The sequence below is a fragment of the Pezoporus flaviventris genome, unplaced genomic scaffold (assembly GCF_033815535.1).
Source record: "Pezoporus flaviventris isolate CSIRO_AGI_PZ_B2104156 unplaced genomic scaffold, CSIRO_AGI_Pfla_v1 ptg000002l, whole genome shotgun sequence".
Classification (NCBI taxonomy): domain Eukaryota; kingdom Metazoa; phylum Chordata; class Aves; order Psittaciformes; family Psittacidae; genus Pezoporus; species Pezoporus flaviventris.
Genome location: NW_026892550.1, coordinates 25,672,663 through 25,693,691, shown reverse-complemented (window position 1 = coordinate 25,693,691; position 21,029 = coordinate 25,672,663). Strand labels below are relative to the sequence as shown.

At 41.7% G+C, this 21,029-nt stretch overlaps 1 protein-coding gene across 5 annotated transcripts in view; it reads left to right on the top strand.

Annotated features, from left to right (window-relative positions):
* LNX1 (ligand of numb-protein X 1) overlaps positions 1 to 21,029 on the top strand; it is an 80,463-nt gene that overhangs the window by 29,438 nt on the left and 29,996 nt on the right. For all 5 annotated transcript variants that reach the window (XM_061472695.1, XM_061472677.1, XM_061472686.1 and 2 more), the window contains 2 exons: positions 16,984 to 17,225; positions 18,884 to 19,039. In XM_061472695.1, coding sequence (XP_061328679.1) covers positions 16,984 to 17,225; positions 18,884 to 19,039 — 398 coding nt within the window. The remainder of the gene's footprint in view (positions 1 to 16,983; positions 17,226 to 18,883; positions 19,040 to 21,029) is intronic.

Here is a 21,029-nt window from a genome sequence, read left to right as displayed (position 1 = left end):
AGCGTGGTCTTCAACACTGCACAGCATGGTGGCAACATGTTTGCTCTGTCTGGTGAAGGAGAATTGAGATGGTTTAAAAATACAAGGTGCTCTCTGACACAAACTCCATTATAGCCACTGTAGTGGTTGTAAGTTGCTTGCACAGAGTCAAGATCAAACAAGGGCAGGGTAAAGGTCCAGGATTTAACTGTGGTAGGTTAATGGAGATTGCCTATGAATAAGCTGCTAAGTTCAATCAGTCCATGGAGAGACATTTCTGCCAGGGCTGCACAAGCCCTGTCCTTGTAGTGGTGGTGAGACCCTGTCTGCTCCCTCCTCTTGTCTGAAGTACCTGACTGGTCTGTGAAATAGTCTGTGAAAGGGCTTGTCTTGTGTCTTGTCTTGTTCAAGGGGAGTTAGGAGGAAAGGGGAAGAGGGTTGACTTGATCTCTCAAGCACCCTTGCGGTTAAGTCCAATGGTGCTGAGCACGCCAAGCCATATGTCTTCAATAGCCTTGCACTATTGCAGCACTGCAAAACTCTGAGTTGGTTATGCTTCATATTTTAAACTTATGGATTGAGTAAACTGTGAATTTAAGCTGCAGAGCTTACTTCAGCAAACCATGTGGAGTTGAAGGCTGAAAACAAAGAAAGCTTTATGGATTGACCAGGTTTGGTGTGACATTCTTTATATTAACTTCACTTCAGCGGTCTTGGTGAGCTCTAAACATTTATCTGTTAGACTAAACACAGGTTAAGCCAGGCCGTGAAACAGCTCAGATGTCAGAACTGACGTTTAATCAGAGTTTTATCAGTGATTCTCTGCTTAGTTAAATTACCAGCTGGACTGAAGTCCTTAAGAGTTGCAAACTGTCCTGCAAAGCACACTACAAACAGAGAAAATAGAATAAGCCAATAAAATAGGGATCATAATCATTCAGTTCCTCTTACTTAGTTGATTTGTTTGGTTCAATGGCCTTGCCTCTAGTTGTTAATCTATCTGCTATCCTGGTACTCGGAGGAATCTATGCAAGATGGAAAAACTAATGAAAATGGTAATGTCAATGTGCTTGATTATTTCCTCAGTGAGATTAGTTCTATACAGGTATTATTGCATTGACTTCAACAAATCACTGTCTTGAATTTTATTGGGATGAATTAGGAAGAAAATTATGTTTTGCGTACATGGGCAACCTTCTATTTTTTGCACCTATAGCCGAGAGAATAGTGGAGATCCAAAAAAAATGGTTTTGGGGAAAGGAGCATCTGACCGCACTAATTCACACCATGCGGTTTTTAGCAGAAACAGCAATTTTCAGAAACAGAACTCCCCTTGAGGACGTGGGGGTGAATGAGTTGAAACAATACAAATAAAATGTCACGGACTCCAGCTTCTGCAATCTCTGTGGCAGCCTCCAAAAAACACACCCCTGTGTGGGAGCTTTGTAAAACCTCAGGCTCCTATTTTCCTGTCCCTTCTGACAATGCATGAGAACAGATCTTACAAAACTGTGACTTTTCTCCTGGTTTTTTGTTGTAATTTATCTCCCTGCATTGGCGGACAGAAGCTCCATGACTTCAGTGCTGACCAGAAAGTCCCTTCAGAGCAGGGTGTTTCCAGGACAGTAGCAGGATTGGTGATAAAACAGCGACCCATCACTGAATGGTCAGATCTGCAGTTAAAGGGCAAGGATGCAGAAAGGTTCATCTCCAGTGGCGAAGACAGTCCTTGTAAGGGTCATCCACATCACCACAAAAGGCTTCAAGGGGTTTAGGGGTCAACAGATTCATTGCCTGTCTCATAAGCTACTGAGAATACCTGTAGGCTAGGGATGAATCCCAGTCCCCTCTCATCACACCTCTGGTTGACCACAGTCATGGGGATGAAGTAGGAATCATTTTGATGTTTCCATTTCACCTAAGTGTCCCAGGTACAAGGAAGCAGAGGGCTCAGGTTTGGGTTTTTTCTGTTGACTGTAGGGAAAATCTGGACTTACTGGTTGGGTCTTCTTCATTCAGAAAGATTCTGCATGATTTTTTATTCCCCATGTCCTAGCAGCTCTCAAAAGTGGATAGGTCTGGCACTATTTGACACTCCTCCTTCTCTCTGTCCACATTCCCTCACCTAGGGAGGCCCTGGGCAACAAGCAGGACAGAAAGGAGTACGTGTCCACCTGAAAGCTGCTGTGGCTTGCCGTATAGGTGTACATCAGCAGAATTTCAAAACAACCTTGAGATCCTGGTTCGCCTCTGAAGGTGCAGGACTTCTTGCAGAGCCTAGAAACAGCGTTTTGCTATTTTCTGTGGGAGCTGATGGGATGACTGGTCCTGCATGACCCTGGCCTGTGGCAGTCAGCTTACAAAGGGGTCAGATGAAGGAAGAGAGATGGAGCCATGGGTCTGGCCTGAAATCCTCCTGTTGGCATTGCCTAGAAGTGGCTCTCCAGGCAGGAGGGGCTAATATAGGGTTATCTGTTTTCTTTGCTGCATCGTTTGTGCTGAGACACATCTGTGCTCTCCTTCACCGGAGAGAAACAGGGGAACTGGATCCTACATGATTTTATAATTTACATTCCTGTTTTTCAAGCAGTGTTTCTGTGTGCAAACTTAGTCAGACCAGGGCTCCCTGAGCAATGCCTTCAAGAAAAGATTATGACTGTGTGAAGTACTCTTCTGGAATCGCCTATTGTGCCGTCCACCGATGACAGCTCCCTCAACGCTTTTTTTCCCTCTCTGACATTTCCAAAAAGAACATCTGTTCTGCCTGTGGTCCCCTGTGCCAGGGAAGCAGTTGCTGCTTTATCCTCCCCTCCCTTCTGCTGCTTTGTAAAGAGTGTTTTTTTCCAGGTCTTCTGAAATAGTCACGTTGAAGAGAAATGCTGCTTGCCCTTGCAAGCTGATGGTGACCTGTCAGGCTTAGGGCTGAACACAGAGATTCAGATGAACCATGATTCTGCATCTTTAGCAACACTTGGATACAGTGCCCAAGCTGTTTTAGAAGTCCAAATGTCTTTTGTGCTTTTAGAAGGTAGATGAACGTCTTATTTTCATTCCCTTCTCTCCTTTTTTTCCTAGGGATGCTGAGGTATCCGACAGGGAGTAAAAGTACTAATCCTACAGTTAGGGCTCTATGGGATTGCTTTTATTCTTATTGCTTTTTGTGCTAAGGTAGTTTAAAGAACACGCAAATGAGCTAAATCTGTGTCGTGGGGGAATTTGAACAAAAATATAGTAAGCCCTGAGGACTTTAATTTACACATGAAATAAAGCAACCTGTACCTTGATTTCAAGATTTGGCATGTTGAGGAGCAGGCTGTCGCTCTCACAGAGCTCCAGAGCTTGACCTATGGTACAGTATCACCTCTTCAGTGATCCTGAACACAGCTGATGAGATGAATTGTGTTTTATGGGTTTAGGTTGTTTTATAAAGGGTGCTGCCAAAAAGTCTGCCTACTAAACTGGAAGAGCTTTTTTTACCCCTAAATTTTATTAGGGCAACAGTGTTAAAATGATACTTCTAACATGTTAACTAACAGAAAACAAATTATCAAATGAATGAAAATAAACATCTTCTTTTCCCCTGGTAGCAAAAGGATCTCATTATTCACTTCCCTGTGTTACTGATATCTATTGGCATGAGTATCTGTGCTTTGTTATGCCTGCTTCTTTGTGGGCTAAAGGAACATGCAACTACCTTTGTAGACTTAGAATGAAGCTGTAATTTTACTGATACCTTGATTATACATGGCCACTACCTAGTGTTGAAGAAAGAATCTTGGGATGCAGAGCCTGGAATTAGAGTTCAATGGGATTGGGAAACTGGCACTTAAAATTGTCACTGAGAGCTCCCATAGTTTCCATTTGGTACCCAGAAAAAAAGGGCAGGGAAGAAAGGGCAGAAATTATCCCAGAAAGATGGTTCGAGTACATGAGAAAGTTAATCCGTAATAAAGTGATAATACTGTTCTTACTCTAGGGTGGCTTCTCTGGTGAATGCTTTTACTCTGAAACAGGGATGCCTCCAGGGAAGTTAACCTCGAATGTGTGTTTCTACACATACAATATACATACTGTATCATTCCAGAACCACTACAGTAATCATGTACTTTGCTGTTACAGACAACCCCACAGGAAGCAACACCATCTCTGGAGGCAGATGTGGTTACTCTTTACACAACAGCTTGTGCTCAATTTTGGAAGGTCTCCGTCATGACAATATCTAAATACTCAGCAAACCCTCCTACATGATGCTGTATCATCTTCAATTAGCTTTTAAAGAAATAAGAAAATAATTTATCATGAGGCTGTTCTGTTTACAGTCACTAAACTGTTAAGTATTTCTTTCCCTTTCTTCCTCCTCCTCCTTTTCCCTCTGCATTGCACCCTTATAAACACAGTGCTGAGTGTTGCCCTTCAGGAAGCGAACCTGTTTCAAGGCTTTTAAGGAAGTTCTTCAGAAGGTACAACCAGCTGAAATAGGTAAACCACCAGTCACTGGTCCAAGGCATTGCAAAAAATGTTAAACCAGAGACCCACATCTCAAAGTATAAATATTTAAATGCACCACCAGTTTTGTTTAGTCTCTCTACTCATTTATTTTTTAATCCTCAGTGTCCATGTCAGACGGGGGTGGATATTTTGGAACCAAAGAAAATTTTCTCATCGCAGCTGTAAGATTATTCTGTGTTACAAAGCTGGTCAGTTTGGCTCAATGAGCCATCTGCATTGATAGGCTGTTGGGTTAATATTATATGAAACATGTAGGATTTGTTTTATGTACGTCTGAATGTGGGCTGTCAATGTGTGCAATACTCCAGCATGCTGCTGTCCACTGAACAGTAGTATAGATGTTGGTGATGGCTTGGGTCACCTTGAGTCAAGACATGCCTTTTCTGTGAAAATCAGCAGGTGATAAGGCATGATCACACCGCTGGAGGTTAGGTTGCCAGATTCCTTCTGAAGTTGACCAGGGTCATCTCAGTTTGAAGAAGATAGATGTAATTATTCCTCTTCCAAAGCTGATAATGAACTGACATCATTTCCTATGCCACCTTGGTTTTCCTTCAGGGGGACCATCATCACTGCTAACGAGACCCAAGTCTACTTAAATTGCAATGTTAACACAATTGCAGCCTGGGCTAGAACAAGCCTCAGGCACGTAGGCTGGCTGAGTCACTCAGATGCCACAACCTGTCATAAGGAATTCGTGGTTTGGATTCATTTCAAGGCAGCCTCTCACACAGCAGCCCTGACCCATTCTCTGTCGGAGCAGCAAGGTCAAGCAGGATGTGCCCTCTTCTAGGATGGTGGGGGCAAGGCCACTGTCTTGGATTACCCAGGGGAATATAATTGCAGCTCATGCCCACGGTTCAGTTCTCCAGACCTGCTGCCCAGGTTTGCCCACGGGGTCCTACGTGCACAGCTGCATGCATGATGTTTGCATTTTAATTTCAAAAGCAAAGATAGTTATTAGAGCTTGAATATTGGAATTCCCAATGCTGCAGTGGCATAAAAAGGGAATGAAAGAGCAGCTTCCTAAAGAACATATTGGGATTTTTTTTCTATTCCTCCATTTTAGTGAGGTATGTAAGTTAATGACAGTAGGAGACAGTATGAGATGACTGCCTCTATCATGAATTTTTTTTAATAAATTGAAAAATTAAAGAAAAAATGAAATATTTTTTTCTTATTTATACTATGTAAAAGTAGCATGAAATCTGAGAGAGCAGAAGTGACTAAGAAAACCTAAAGAAACCTATAGTATCTGCCAGCTAACGCGTACGAAGAAGCTAAAGTAAGATATAGCGCAAAAGATGGTTTCACCTACTTTTGTCTCATTGGGAGAACCTCCCCAGGGATATTGTGGAGTTCTCATCGCTTAAGGTTTTCAAAATGCAAGTGCAGAGGGTCACTGTCAACCTAGGCTTTTCTATGATTCTATGATACTTGCCTTTGTCAGGGAAATCCATTTTGTGTTGTTAGTAATACAGTACCCACTTCTGAAGGCATCTTTTCTAATGAAGTGGTTTCACAGCTGGATTCCTGCTTCCACACTACTTTATGCATTGTATCCCTTGATTCAACAGTTATAATCTGGTGGTCTAAGAAAACAAAACAGTTTTGCAGAAAGGTTTCATCCTATATCTGAAGCCTCTAAGTTCACTTCTTCAGCTTCAGCCTGCAGAAGGCCCTGTGTGCCTAGATGGTGTTGCATGTTTTTCTCAAGATACTGGCTGGAGTAACAGAGGACAGTGCTTTTTCTTATGGATCTCTTCCAACTTCAACTGAAAAGCCACAGCAAGCAGGACTCATTCTCCCTTCCCAGGCACCAGTTTTTCTTTCAGCAGTAACATCCAGCTCTTTCTTTCTTAATCCACTTCCCTGAATAAGCTTCAGCAGGAGGAACAGAGATCAGCGTTATCCCAACCTGACCTGAGCATTATTGGTTAGTGCACTGTGAAAACTGAGGTGTGAGGCTGTGAGCTCTGTCAGCCTCTGCTGCAAGTGAGAGCTGACAGTGATCCGCACATGACAGGGAAACCACACTGCTGCGTTTTTGGATGCTTTCAGTGATACTGAGAGTAGCACTGCCTGTCGTGGGGAGAAGAGTGAGTAAATTGGGCTTAGTGAATTTCAGACTTCTATAAAGGAATTCAGGTTAAAAGTATTTCTGATAATTCTGTTAAGAAATTATGATTCAAACAAACCCTGGGTTTCACAATTTTTACAGCATAAGTGAGCATTTCCTACCATGTGAGCTTTCAGAATATTGTAAACAACATTCCAGTCATACTTATGCTGTGGCTGAACATGGAGTTTCTGCTGCCTTTAAATGCTTTTACAATGTGTGTTTATTTTAATGGGATGCTGAAGTATCTCACTAAAGTATCTCATATTTAGCTGGGTGTAATCCATAAAACCATAAGCAGTGAAGATTTTTGCATGTCCGATGGGTTTGTGGAGTGCTGTTCTGAAAATTAGCTTGTAACATCCCTCGGATCCATCCATATTCTTCCAGCCTGACATGCAAAAGAACTACTGTGGAGCCAGGAGGAGTAGAAGCCAGAACTTTTTCTACTAAAATGTACTGTTGGCTATGTTTATCTTCCAAAAAAATACAGTGTAATGAGATACTTAGTCAACAGTGTGACTTACATACTTCTTATGCCAATGTCAATACTCATTTAGGTTGAAATCGTGGAAATTGAATCTGAGATACACCAGGAAATGTTGTACCACCCCTACAAGAAACCCATGTTGTTTAAGGGTTTTAAGACACAGTGATCCATGAGTCACATGCAGTTCACTTACTATAGGACTTATACAGGGTCCTCATTGAATATCAATCATTGAATTTGCTAAGACAGGAGAACTACTTTTTAAAAGGGGAATAATTTCTGACATCTTAAGATACTGCTTAGACATGGTGATGGAGATGTTTGCCCAGCACTCAGAGGGGCATCTCACAGGTATCTCTGCAGTTTTTCAACTGAGAAGTCATGCTGAGATCTTTTTCTGACCGTCCCCATGAGAAAGCAAGTACATGTTCAGAGCTTGAAGTGTACCAAGATGTGTTAGCAATGTAATTTAGATACCCATGCTGACCTAAAAGGGGTCTTAGGTGACTTTTGGGTCATTGAGGCCAGAGGTATCGCTAGAGCTAGAGCTGTGGGTGGCTGTCCAAAGCATGTTCTTTCAACAAGAGAGTATAAAGACAGTATTTGTTATTTACTGGCTGGAGCCCCATTGTTTCCTGCGATTTCAAATTCCAGTGGAGAAAGTATTAGTAAACTCAGGCCTTGGGTTGAAAACATCTTGAAATGGAACGTGGTGTTCCATTTTTACTATTTTGCATCTTAGAGACTGATATGCATGTGTCACTGCTTTGTGCCACATCAGACAAACCGATGCCTCAAACCTACTCTCAGTAGTGCTGACTTGTTGAGTCTGTGACATAGGAGATATTGTCATTTGTTTTATTTTATAAAGAATTGTGTGCTAAGTACGTGTCTATACAAAATTTCTGTCTGGCAGGCTCTTTTGTCTGTGGCTGCAAGAATCAGGTTACACTGATAATGCCACTCTTGTTAAAAAAAACAAACCCCTTTGTCCCATTACAAGCATATTTTGCTCACTGCATCATGAAGTTTTTACAGTATAGGTGGGGGTAATAGGAGGGGAAGGCAAAGCTACTAAGTTCCAGGAGACTAGTTATACCTGTTGAATATAATCCAGGGATCAAAGCACCGAACAGTAAATATGAAAAACACATGAATCAACAGACTGAATGTTTATTCTCAACATTAATTATATATCTATCTACATAAGTTGAAAAATACACTGTAACGATTGTGTGGTATTAAGAGGTATAGCATTGCAATGGCTTAAGAATTTCTCTGTCCTTGCACATGTTATTTTTGTCTCAGGTAACTTAATTTTAGCAGTATTAACATTTTTCGAGACTTTGTATATATATGCTGTGATGTTCCTTAGGCTTATTTTTCAGTTAAGGTTCTAAATTAGGAATATTTTCAGTGTTTCTGCTGCAGTCTTACTACATAGGATCTCAATTTCTGCTGTTAAAGGGTTATATTATCTTATTAGTATAAGGCAAAATTAATAGTCAAGATTGCCTGCAGAATACCAGTGCTGTTCTTTGAGTGGTCTTGAACTCAAAACCAGATATGAAGCTGACAGCTGCTGGTGGCAGGTCTTATGTCACTTTCCAAATACCCAACGATACATGCTACCTGTAATTGCTCCTTCATGCTGGCTGGCTGTAGATAAAAGAATGTAGTAAGTACCCGAGTTTTCCATGAAGAAACCTCTTGAAGGTTTTTCTAATTTGTGTTTTCTCACTTTTTTTGAAACAACGTTCCAGTTCACTCTTCAAGAATAGGGAGGGCTGAAGCTTGTAAGGGTGTTGTTTAGAAAATGATACAATTCTGGAAAGCGAAGGAAGCACCAGGTGAAGTTTTCATCAAGCTCCATCTTCGCTGAAGTCAAGGGGAGTTTTTAGTACTTTAGGACTAGCATAATTGAACAGGAATAGTGGGCTTAAATGATGTGTATATGTTAAATGCTAAAAGCACTAGACGGCATCAGCAAGGTTTACAGGCTCCCACCAACTAAAAAAAATGCTAGTCCTCTACCTCTTATTTTTCCCTTTTATTTTGCTCTAAGTCTGCCACCTAGGCACTCCTGGTGTGTCAGTACCTAGGCACCTACCAAAAGTTAGAGATAGTGTGGGGCTCCTCTGTTTTCCTTGTTTGTGTCAGCTGATGTGAGTAGATTGCATGAGATATGTAGATTATTCTTTGGAAGCTTCAGTGTTTAATTAAGTTCAGTATAAATAAATACTGCTGTTGTTTTACATCACACAACATCACTCTTGTTCTGTACTTCTAGTCGGTAACTTTCCTGTGATGACAAATGTTTTTTATAGTAATCTAGGAGCAAATACTGATTAATAAGCTGACTGCAGGATTTCACCCTGGTCAATTCTTCATGTTTATTGCTTGAAGTCTACTCCTGCTCCACAAGCCTTACATTTAAAAGCAGCATTGGAAGAGGGAGAAACCATAGCAGCAATCCAAGGCCATGCCTTATGCGAGCAGTGGGAACAGGCTGCTGGTGCCCTTGTGCATCCTCAGAGCACCTGTGTCTTGAGCACAGGTGGGGAAAAGGGCAACAGAAGATGAAGCCACAAAGTTAATTGTGAATATTAGCTTCTCTAAAGTAGTAGTTGTGTTATGCACGATACAGAAGCAGTGCTAATCCATAAAAGAAATTGGCATTCCCAGCTCATATGCTGACTTGCCTGTCTAAGCTGTCTCTAGGAATTTACAGCTCCATTCTCCTACATGTAAGACAGCTGTAATTTGTTAGAATGGTTTAAGATTGGAACTTGAAACCATGCTTGAACCTTGAAAAGAAAAAAGTTGTAGTTTCAAAATCATCAGCGATAGAGTAATGGCCTGGAAGAAGTGTCAGGGGAGGGAGAGAACATGATCTGGACCAACAATTTGTGCACAGTGCCAGCACCAACTGGGATCATTGCACAATAATCCCAGTCATGATTTTTGCCCACAATTGCAGGAGGCTGGTATTTACCAATTTCTTCCAATTCCCTGTTCCCATGATAGATGTTAATGGGCCTTTAAAAGATTTCATAATAGAAGCTGATGATGGTGGTTGAAATACAACTTTTTGCTTTTTAAAGAAAAGGGAAAATACACTTAAACATGTCCACATGTTACATGATATTTTGGTAGCATGTACATGAAATTTAAACTCTGCAATTTATTTGAGAGTAAAAATGTGTTCCAAGTTCTTTCAACTCTCCTGAAAACTAGTAGGAAATCTGAAGATTCCTCCCTTCCCTCAGAATGAGCAGTCAAATTTCAAATGGGGATTTGGTTACCATTGAATGCTTGTTCAATTTGTGTCTGGCACAGTCTGTCTGTCTGTCAGTAGTTTTGGGAACTGTGGGGTCTGAACTCTGAACTGCAATTCCAGTTTTGCACCAATGTAAATTACCTTCGAGAGCCTGTACCAAAATCACTAGCAATGCTTGAGTTTCATTCTCAGCAATCCAGTCACAGAAATGGGTTAGCTGATGACTAACACAGTAATTATAAAGAAAGCGCAATATATATTTTCCTCTTATGCTTAGCAAACCTATTTTTTTAAACTGTGGGAACTATGTCTTTTTTCTGGTGGTGCACCCAAATTCGTACAAAATAGCTGATGTGGAAGTGTAAGTATACAGATACCCCTGCACACGTTCTTTATATAATATACAAATAGATTTTGTTTGACATCATCGTAGTGCAAAAGCATTTTGAAAATGACAGCCCTTCCCTGGAGTCAGATCTTTACAGATAAGATACAGCACAACATTAGGCTTTGCTAGTAAGATAGTTTCAGAGTTTGTTAAATTACGATGGCTTCATTAAAACCAAAAGCATGACAAAAACATAGGAAACCATAACAGGGATATACAGAAATTAAACTGAAAAAAAAATATATTTGATATTTCCTGTCTTGTGGGAAAGTATTTAAGCTAAGTAACCTTAGCTTAAAGAAATAAATGTTGAGGACCATTATAAATATTTACAGACTAGTAAAGCAGAAATACAGAACCACTAAATCTACTATGTGTTCATACTTCAGCAAAGGCTTCTGGTTGACAATAGAGAGCAAATGACATGTGAAAATCTCTCTGACAGCTAGCCAGAGAACCCACTTGCCTCATCTGAACTATCATAGCTATGTCCATGTTGACATGGAGAACAGCAGTGATTGTGGAAGAATAGGATGGAGTTGCTCATCCTCAACACTTCAGAGGCAGCAGGGATCAAGCCTCTACCAGCCCTGATGCTCCAGGTGTCAGGAAGCTGTCTCTAAAAGGCTTTTGTTTATAGAGTTACTGAAGTGAAAAAGTAATAATAACTGGGACAATTTCCCACTTAGGTGAAAAATGAGCACACTTTTTCCCCCAGAAAAAAGATGTTAATCCTCTGACACTGGGAGATCATCATGGAGAGGATACCCAAGTGCATCAATGCCAGGGTACGGAACAGCAGTGGTGAGCATCTAGAAATACTGCTGACACTATGAAATTCAAGTGCAGGTGCAGAGAATAGCCTGTTTCTAGTTGCATGTCTAGACAAGGTTTTTGCAGCCTGACTCAGCAAATGTTGGTTGGAAAATGTAATCAGGAGTTTAAACTTTGCTTTTTAGATGCTTCATCTGTTTCTTTATGAATATTGAGGAAGGTTTAATGTAGGCAGGACCTTCCTAGCCATAGCTGGTGGTTACCGAGTCTTGAGGAATGCTCTTGACATGACACAGTTCTTTATAAAAAGCAGAAAAGGCAAATGCATTAAAAAAAGTTAAAAAAAAAAAAAAAGAGAAAGAAAAATCAGGTTCTTATTTATAAGGCTTATTTTGTACACAGCATTTATGCTGCGGTTAATCCTTACAAGAACTCAGAATTACCAAGGAAAAAACACTGCTGTTTCAGGATTGATTTTCATGTATAGCAAAACCAAGGAATTTTGTACATAGGGCCAGGATTTACAGAAGCCAGATTTCTGAGCAAGGATGATACAGCATCACTGGGTGTAAAGAGCAGCAGGGTATTGGTCACCTTCACTGCTGAAGATATTGATGTCTTTGGCCTCTTAAACACTGGTATGGTTGATCTGAAAGAGAGATTGTACATTTGCTGCATTTTAGCTTAGATCTGTAACATGGAATTTGATTGGCATTTAGGTGCCTCACTTTTTTTTTAGTTTTGGCTTTAGTTTCGGGTACACTATTAGCAAAAGTAATATCAGAAGAGCTGGTGGCATCTCTGCCTGAGAACTGGCCAAGTAGGTTCACTCCCTTGTGACTTTCAGAAAGCTTGAGAGTTTAGGCATTTGGCCTGAAATCTGTACGGTTGGTATTTGGGTTATGTTTGGGCTACAGTCACAGCTGATGCACACGCTGTGTGAATGACTTACATGGGGTAGGAGTTGCCAACACCTTTCTGTGAGTCAAGCCCTCCCTTGCCAGATGCGGGAAGAGCCTCTCACCAGGGTCTCACAAGTGAGGTTACCAGCACCAGGTTATCCAGGGCAGTCCTTGTTGGTTGCCTTCTCCATCAGCCTTTCCACTGGATCAGTTCAGGGATACTAGAGCAATTGTGAAAGTTTATGTGATGGGGTCAGGGTGTGATACACACTGTTGATACTTCTGGTCCATAGTTGTGACAAGCCCAACTTACACACGGATGAAACTGTTTGCAGTGAGGGCATAGCTGAAACATACTTGTCTACCCCGATCTTGGTTTAGCTTTGAATCAGCGATGACAGCCCATTATGCAGTATTTTCTTCTGCTGGGCAATCCTGAATGCTTTGTATACATTATTCTTAATTGCACTCAGACAATGTGTCTGTGCATTAGAGCAAAACGGCACCAAAGTCTAAGTGCGCTGGAAGTGAGGTTGGGAAAACTCTGCTTGAACTGGGCAGGGAGGACTTCTGCTCTGTTTATTTGTGCCAGCCCTGGCTCACAAGCACTGTCACTCTCTAGCTTCACTTTTTTTTTCCGTTTCCTGCCCAGGAAATCAGGTGTGAGACAGGGAGAAAGAAGAATAGCCTGTGAAGTGACACAGATAGAAAGCAGGGAGTTTTTAAAAGAGCAAATGCATTTAAAGTATACACATCCAGTTTCTGTCTGCGATATTGTTTCATCTAGATCACTAGAAGTGAAAAAATCCACTCAGTTGTCCTTGTTTGTGTTTTGCCTTTACATTTTTCCCCTGTGTCAGCTTGGGTAATGGAAATCCTTGAGGTCAACCTCACTTTCAGGCCCTCCCTTGCTGTGTAAGTAAGGAATGCTGCAAGGAAAACGCATCTCTGTTTTCAAACCACTGTTTTTATTTGATGTGAAAATGATCCGTTAGCCTCGAGTTTGACTGGAGCTTGTTTTTACAAACGGTAGCACCAAATTAAGGCAGCCATGGGGTTTAGGGTCTCCTGGCTCCATCACTTTGGATGTGCTGCTCCTGAAGCTTCCAGTGCAGAGCCTCCCTCGCATGCAGAGCAGGGCATGGAGCAAGGTTTGCCCTGCAGCTGATGATGTTGGTGCCAGCCATAATTGCAGCCCTGGGTAAGGTTTCAGCAGCCACCACTGCCCTCTCACTGCTCGGTGGTTAGCTCATATAGCCAGGATTTTGTATGGCATGTTTCTGCTTCATAAAAGAGGCCAGCCAAAGAGAAGAAACTATTTTCTGAGTTTCCTGTACACACCTAGTGACACTGCTTTAATGGCACGAACTGTACAACACACGTTACTCGTGTCTGTTTGTCTTTCTTGGTTTTGGCCCTCAAATTGTTTCAGAATTGTACGGCTGCACAGATGTACTCACTGTTCAGTGTGACTGAGAAGAAACATAAATCTATAGGTCACCTTAGCCACCAACCAGTGCTGGGTTCACTTTCTGACTGGCCTACGTTAATCAGGTATCCCACTCTTCCAGCTGTAAATCAGGCAGCTGATTAATAATCACAGTGAGAGAGATAATTAGTACTGGCATGTAGCTGTTTTATGGATCTTTCTTTTCTGGGAGCCAAATCCAGCCATATGGAAAAATGTAGCTGAGACACTATAAATATGATTCCACTTACACAGTCAACTCTTCTGTTTTCTGTTATCACAGCAGTGTCAGCACAAGGAAAACAATGAAAGTGAAGAGATGCTGTTGCAGATTTTATTACAAGTTTGAGGGCTTGAGGCTTTTTTTTTCTTCTTCAAGGACACTGTGTTAATCTGAAGAAAGAGGGCCTGAGTTGTGTTCATTTATGCCTGCCACAGTTATTTAAGAAATAACTTCAGTACTCATACTTGAAGAGTTCTTGGTCCCCTTTTAACTATTTCTGGCAGAGTAAGAAAGATGTGCCTTGTGCTTTGTATCATGATGACTTGTCTTCTCCAATAAGCCACATCTTAAACTGTGTCAGCTCTCTCTGCATTCAAAGTAACCGTCTGCTGTTCATTGCTGTTGGATTGATGCTGTTAACTGGGCGTCTGCAGTGCAGCCAGCAGCAGTGAGTGAGAATTTCCACAGAAAGTGAAGGCTTTAGTAGTGAAATGCAGATGTGCACCAGGCAATGGATGAACCCATGCAGCTGGCAATCTTTGGGGTAAGACACTTCTGATCTTCAGGTTGTTCCTCATGAAACCCACCAGAAATAAAAAAGAAAGACGTGTGTTTGAGGACCCATTCACAAGGCTGGTGCTCTGATATCAGCTGCTGAAACTTTACCAGCGTGGTGAAAAGAGAGGCAAACAAAATAAAATGTAGAGTAGGAATATCTCTTATATTCTGAGTCTCTGCAGGACATCTGTAAGACAAAGATTGTCTTTTGAGAACAGCAAACAATTCACTTCAAAGCCATTTCTTTGTGTTCATTTCATTGCATTAATTTTTTAAACCATTTTAAAAACTCTTTTGTTGACATCCATAGGCCGGATTAGTAAATGTGACCTTACTGCAAATGGGAGATGTCAAGGACAGGTTCCCAAAATGCTGCATTGGAGAAATTTAGGTAGGCTGCAAGAGGGAAAGGCCTTTGTGGTTCTGCTTCCTGTGAAATATAAAGGAGAGCATCCTGCCACAGTGTGGGATGCTCAGGGGTTGAGGAAGTCACACCTCTTTTTTGAGAAGGAATAGGAAAATGCCTGCTGCAGTGGAGGCAGGAGAGCTCTTCCTTTCTGTTTTACACAATTATTGTTGCACTCTTGTCTTGGAATAGGTGCTCCAACTAGCTTTTTGTTGGTCTTTTGGAGCAGTTGACCAACCTTCTCTTCCATGAGGGTACTTTCTTTTGAGACATCACAATTTGCTTGTGAAAGGTTTCAGAAATAATTTCTGCCATAGCCATTCCCATCCAAACTTTAAGGCATGTACAAAACCTTTACACAGTTGCATCAGTACAATACAGTTTGGGCTTGGGAATTTTTTCCCATTTTTAAGAGAAAAGTTGTCAGAAGTGGTATCAGTTAAATGGTGGTAAATCATAATTTAGTGCTAAAAACTATTTTTGATTCAATTGGCTCTCATAAAAAGCCAATACCATAAGAGAAATTAAACTGTTGCTCTGAAGCTGATACAGAGAGATCTGTGACTCGTTTTCATCTCATCTTTCTGTCCCAGGAATTGCTTCCATAAATCATTTCTCTTCCAAGGCCTCTGTTCAGTGTACTTCTTTTTCTGACATTTAACCCACTAGCGTTGTGTACTGTATGTGTTATGCATTGCCTTTTGTGCATGCCATATATTATGAAGATCTTCTATCCCTAAGGGTTTCTGTAGCTATTTCTGTGAGTTCGTCCTACAGGGCACTTTCATGAAAGTCATCAGCTAGCCTTTGCTATGAAGGAAGAGATAACAGTAACTGCAAGTAGGGCAAGCTCATTAGATTATGATTGAAAGGCAGATTTTTATTTATTTTAATGCAGTGAATGAGGTTATAGAGGGTGGACACTGGGCAGAAGTGGTGCTGGAGAGAAGTCGCAGAGAGGTGTTGTGGTCCTTCTGCCACTCTGTGTCTTCAGCTATTTTATAGCTTTAATTAAATACTGACTTATGAAGAGCACACACTGACCTTTAATTTCATTCAAGTGACTTTCTTCAGCAAATCTTAAGAAATAAAAGCCATGTGTGATCCTGCCTTTGCTGTTTAGGATGAATATAGAGCAGGTAGTTGGGACTACGAGCAAGCTGTTTCAAAGTAGGCTCCTAATTTGCCTCTTGCAATTCTGTATCTTCAGCTTTTCTGGGAACATGCACCAGAAACAAAGTTGTCACTGCAGAGGCTGAGTCAGGATTTAGGATTTGGGTTTTTATCCAGAACCTGTTTGCCTTGAGCCTGCAGCCCATCCTTCATGTGTTACATTGAAGAGCAGACCCTGCCTGCTGCATGGAAGACCACTGCGCTCCCAGTGTGACTGCCTTGGTGACCGAAAGTTTTTTCATGGTACAGGGCTTCCTGAGGCACCTTTTGTTTCACCAGCAGACCTGGAGAAGCTGTCAGACCTCACCCTGCTCTCCTTCATTGATGAGAAACAAGGGAGAAATTACAGTGTGTAACCTCTGGCTTAATTAGCCATCTGTTATTATTGTCCTCTTGCATTCATAGTAATTATCTATGCACAAGGCTACACACAAGGCTGTGGCTCTGTGTTTTCTCTTGACCAGCAGTAGTCTTTCCATGTAAGGTGGTAGCTTAGCTACTTTGAAGGACAGTTTTCATTCTTCTTGATTCTGTGCGACCTGATAAGATTGGCATCTTTCCCTCTTGTTAATAAGCATCTGTATTTCATCAACCCCTGTGATCATCAAAGTTTTTACTCCAAGTGGCAAATTATCTTGGCACCATATAATTCCAATAAGTATGTAACATTCAAATACAACTTATTATCGTGTCTTCTTTTCCTTCCCTTCTTAGATGTAAAGGAGCATCCCACTATGGCCTTACCAAGGAACGGAAGAGGCGTTCCCAAGACTGCTCTCCAGACCATGGCTCCAGCTTGGCAGTAGCTGCCCTGGGCCCCGAGCTCTCAGCAGCTGCAGCCATTGCCTTAATGACAGATGAGCCAGGGCTGGTAAACCCAGCCTTCAGCCCCACCTCAGAGGACAGCCAGTCGGGTAGCAGCCCCGGAGACCTGCATCGTAGCAGCCGAAACAGAAGTAAGAACTAAAAGTGATGGTTTCAGAGCCTGGTGGCCTCTTTCAGCATTTGTCTTCTGTGAAACATAAGTTGTTGGAAGCTTTAAAACAGAAAGAGAGTGTGAAAGCTTTAATTTTACATGGATTATCAAATTGCACAGACAGTGGCCCAATAGTTTTGAGGTGAAAACCAAATTCGCTTGGCCAGGGGAAGCAGCAAGCTGAAGATGGACTAACTGCACACATGCAAACCACATGGCTTAAGAAAGATTATTTATGCAAGTCAGATCAATTGGAAGAGTAAATGGCATGTGTGACACGATGGAGAGATGGTGTAGCTGTGTAATGGCTTCACCAAAATCCGGTGGCCCAAGTAACCCCCATAGACTGTGCCATGGGCACCTACCCCAAAGCCTGCAGTGAGCTGTGCTTGGCAGTTGCCAAGAATTTTCTGGAAAACAAGCCTTAGGAAGTGCCTTGGCAGCTTAGGGGATATTTGCTAGCTTCCCAGGGAGGTGCAGCTTGGAGGAGCTGGTCCTGCTGAAACAGCCACAGTCAAGGACAGATTGCACCAGAAAACCTTGCCTTGATCCTTCTTCACCCTACTACACTGCACCCAGCTCTGATGAGTATCATATTTGAAAAAGATGGCCTGACCAAAGGCAGACTTGAAAGCATTAGCAGTGAGTTCAGAGCTCGTATTTGAGGCCTCTGAAGCCAAAATGAACAGCCAAACTGAATAGTCCAAATGAATAGCCTGAGATCAATTTCGCGTTGCACCAGTTGCATCTGGGACAATGGGTGAAGGGCTGAAGAAAGACTTGAAAATGAGCAGTGCCATCATCTTGTGTGCATGGGGTTAGAGAAACAAGGAAAGGGAGGGGGCGAGAAGAGAACACCAGAATGAAATTAAATCACACTAGTTTTGTTGAATTTAGAGGCCGCAGTCTGGTTTGAGGGAATGTTTTATTATTAGATTACAATGTTTGGCTAGCACGCAGAGCTTGAAGAGGCAGAACAGCCACGAAGATATCCTCAGCAGGATGGAAAAAAGAGTAACATTCTTTGAAAGCATTATGACCTTTTTTTGTATTGCCTGACACAGGTTAAAATGTGACATAGTTGGTCTATCCCACCTGATAATTCCTGAATCTCTGACATGAAATTGTTGGCTATTGCTGGAGATATCGTTGGCTCCCCCTTGAAAGCATTGCAGGGTTTGAGGCAGTAGTGTGGGGTTTGGGTGGTGTGGTTGGGTCTTTTTTCCAAGAAGAATTTTAACAACTTCCAGCATTTTGGTTTTGTTTTTGTTTTTCCTTTCTGAGGTTCTAGAGTTTGGAAAGAGCTTCTCCTATCTACATGCATTTTTCACAGGTTTGTTGCTAATTCTGCCTCAAGTGAGGATTATTCTCTCCCAGGCTACCACACTCACAGGAGATTTTTGTGTGTGGCTGGTAAAAAACTGACAGGGAAGTTGACAGTGCCAGGGTGTGTGACAGAGGTAGGATAATTGTATCCAGATTCAAGTGGGTGCAACCTTGGAGTATCAGCTGGAGTCAAGGTGCCAAGGTGATGTGCTGTTGATCTTATGCCCAGTTGTATGGCGGTGGCTGCAGGAATGAAGAGGTTCTAGCCCAGCACTGCTGAGCTGTGTTGATCTGATTTTCCTGCTGTTGCAGCTCGACACTTTGAACGCTCCACTATCAGAAGCAGATCTTTTAAAAAAATAAACAAGGCATTCAGTGTTCTTCGGAGGACAAAAAGTGGAAGCGCTGTTTCCAACCAGGCTGAGCGGGAAAGGGAGGCTGTTGGAAACTCTACTGCTGGAGAGGAAGGTAATGCTTTGTTTTCCTTGTGTTATCACTTAAAATAGGTAGGTAGGGGACCCTAGCCATGTGGGAACTGAATGTCTGTGACTGATATGCCTTTCATGTGGTGGGCTGCGCATGATTAAATAAAAAAGAAAAGTTAATCTTTCCTTATATTGTTGTTAAAAAAGCTGTTACTGACTGGCAGGCAAGAATGCTACTGAGGTGTGTGAGACCTCATGTAGGTCTGTTCTGGAAACAACCTGCGTGCTGCAGCCCGCCCAGTATCTATCATGTGGGATGTGGGATCTGGGATCTATTACTGGAGCTGTCATTGATTTTCTCTGTCATTTTGTTCAAGAGGCTCCATCAGCATCTGTTTGTCCTCCTAAAGTAAACGGATCACAGCAATCATATATTATAGGAAATTCATGAGTTTTTGGTTAATGTTTATGAAGCACTGAAAATTCCCAGTGGACAGAGGGTATGAAAGTGCAAAGGACTGTAATTATTCCAGCACTTCTGTGGGACCCTGGGTGACAGACTTGTACTACCTCAGCCAGGCAGGTGATGAGGTGATGAGGTTTGCTCTTAAACATGGGGGAGAGACAGGTTTGTTTGACATGTGTCAGGATGAGGGGTCTGGCAAGCAGTAAAACACCATTTGGCATTCTCAAAGCAATAAGCAAATGTTACTAATTGCTTTGGACCGTAATTATGAAGCCAACATTAGCATTCATTCATCAAGAGGAAGTGATGATAGAGTGGGAATCATTGTCTTAATCAAGGTCTTCACTGATCTTATAATTCCATTGCGTGAAGTGCTCAGCACCTCACGTCTCTTCCCAGATCAAATGCCCAGAGTAAGGGCTTTAAGAAAACAAAATACCCAGCTTCCTTTTGCTCTGTATTTCAAGCTGTCATTGAAACCTATGCAAATTAAGGAAAGATAAGAAGGCTGCCAAATTCTGTGTTTAGGCATCATTATTCTTGAAGTGGTGCATCAGAGAACAGTGTTCAATATTTCTTCTGCTTTGTTTGCTTCTTTCCTCAGGAGAGGTTTACTACCTTGTGTTCTTGGTACTCACTCTCCTAGTCCACACACTTGTTGATGTAGCCATAATAAACCTGATATTTCAAAATTGTGAACTTTTCCCATAAAAATGATGTGAATATGCTCCTTGGCCTGGAAACACCATTTTTTTAACTAATTAATCAATAACTTTACTGTCCCAAATATTTTATCATTTTTCCTCAAGTAAAAATTTTCAAATAAGTTGTCTACAGCTCTCTTTGAGCAGAAAAATATGTTTCTCATTCACTTACTTACAACGCCAATTCATTGTAAGCAAATGCTTGCCCGTCCTAAGCTGGAGTGAAATTCTGCATGCCTCAAGTTCATACTTTACAAAAGACACCTCTTCAGAATACAGAAGGGCCTCTTCAGGGGCATAGACATTTTCATGAGCACTTTTTACCTAGGTTTATATATTACATGAGTTCCACGGAAAGCTTGGCTTCATGTCCAGAGTGCGTGGATGATCTGGATGCCAACACAATCTACCCAGTAACCCAGTGCAATCCAGACGTTAACAGAAGGAGGAGTGAATATGGCACTGACCTTTACATTTCCAGTAGAATGCAAAACACCGTTGTCATATATTTAAGGGACATACAATGTGGCCCTGAAGTGGCAGTCATGCCAGGGCCCCAGTGACAGTGTCAAGATTCTCATTCTCTCCTTGACTCTGCTTGTGGTTTTATTTCTCTGCACCAAGAATGCCTGTACACTTCCAAATATATTTTACTGCACTGGAAAAACCAGGTAGGCATGTAATTACTTAATGAGCAATTATTCTTATGTATGAGATCAGACAAGCTGTGTTCGTGAATTACTGTATTAATTACATTAGCAAAGAACGTATTTTGATTACAGAGTTCTGGAATTTGGTCTTTAAAAAATTCATGCAAGTAACTCACAGCAATACAAGTACTTTAACAAAGATCTCTACTCAGT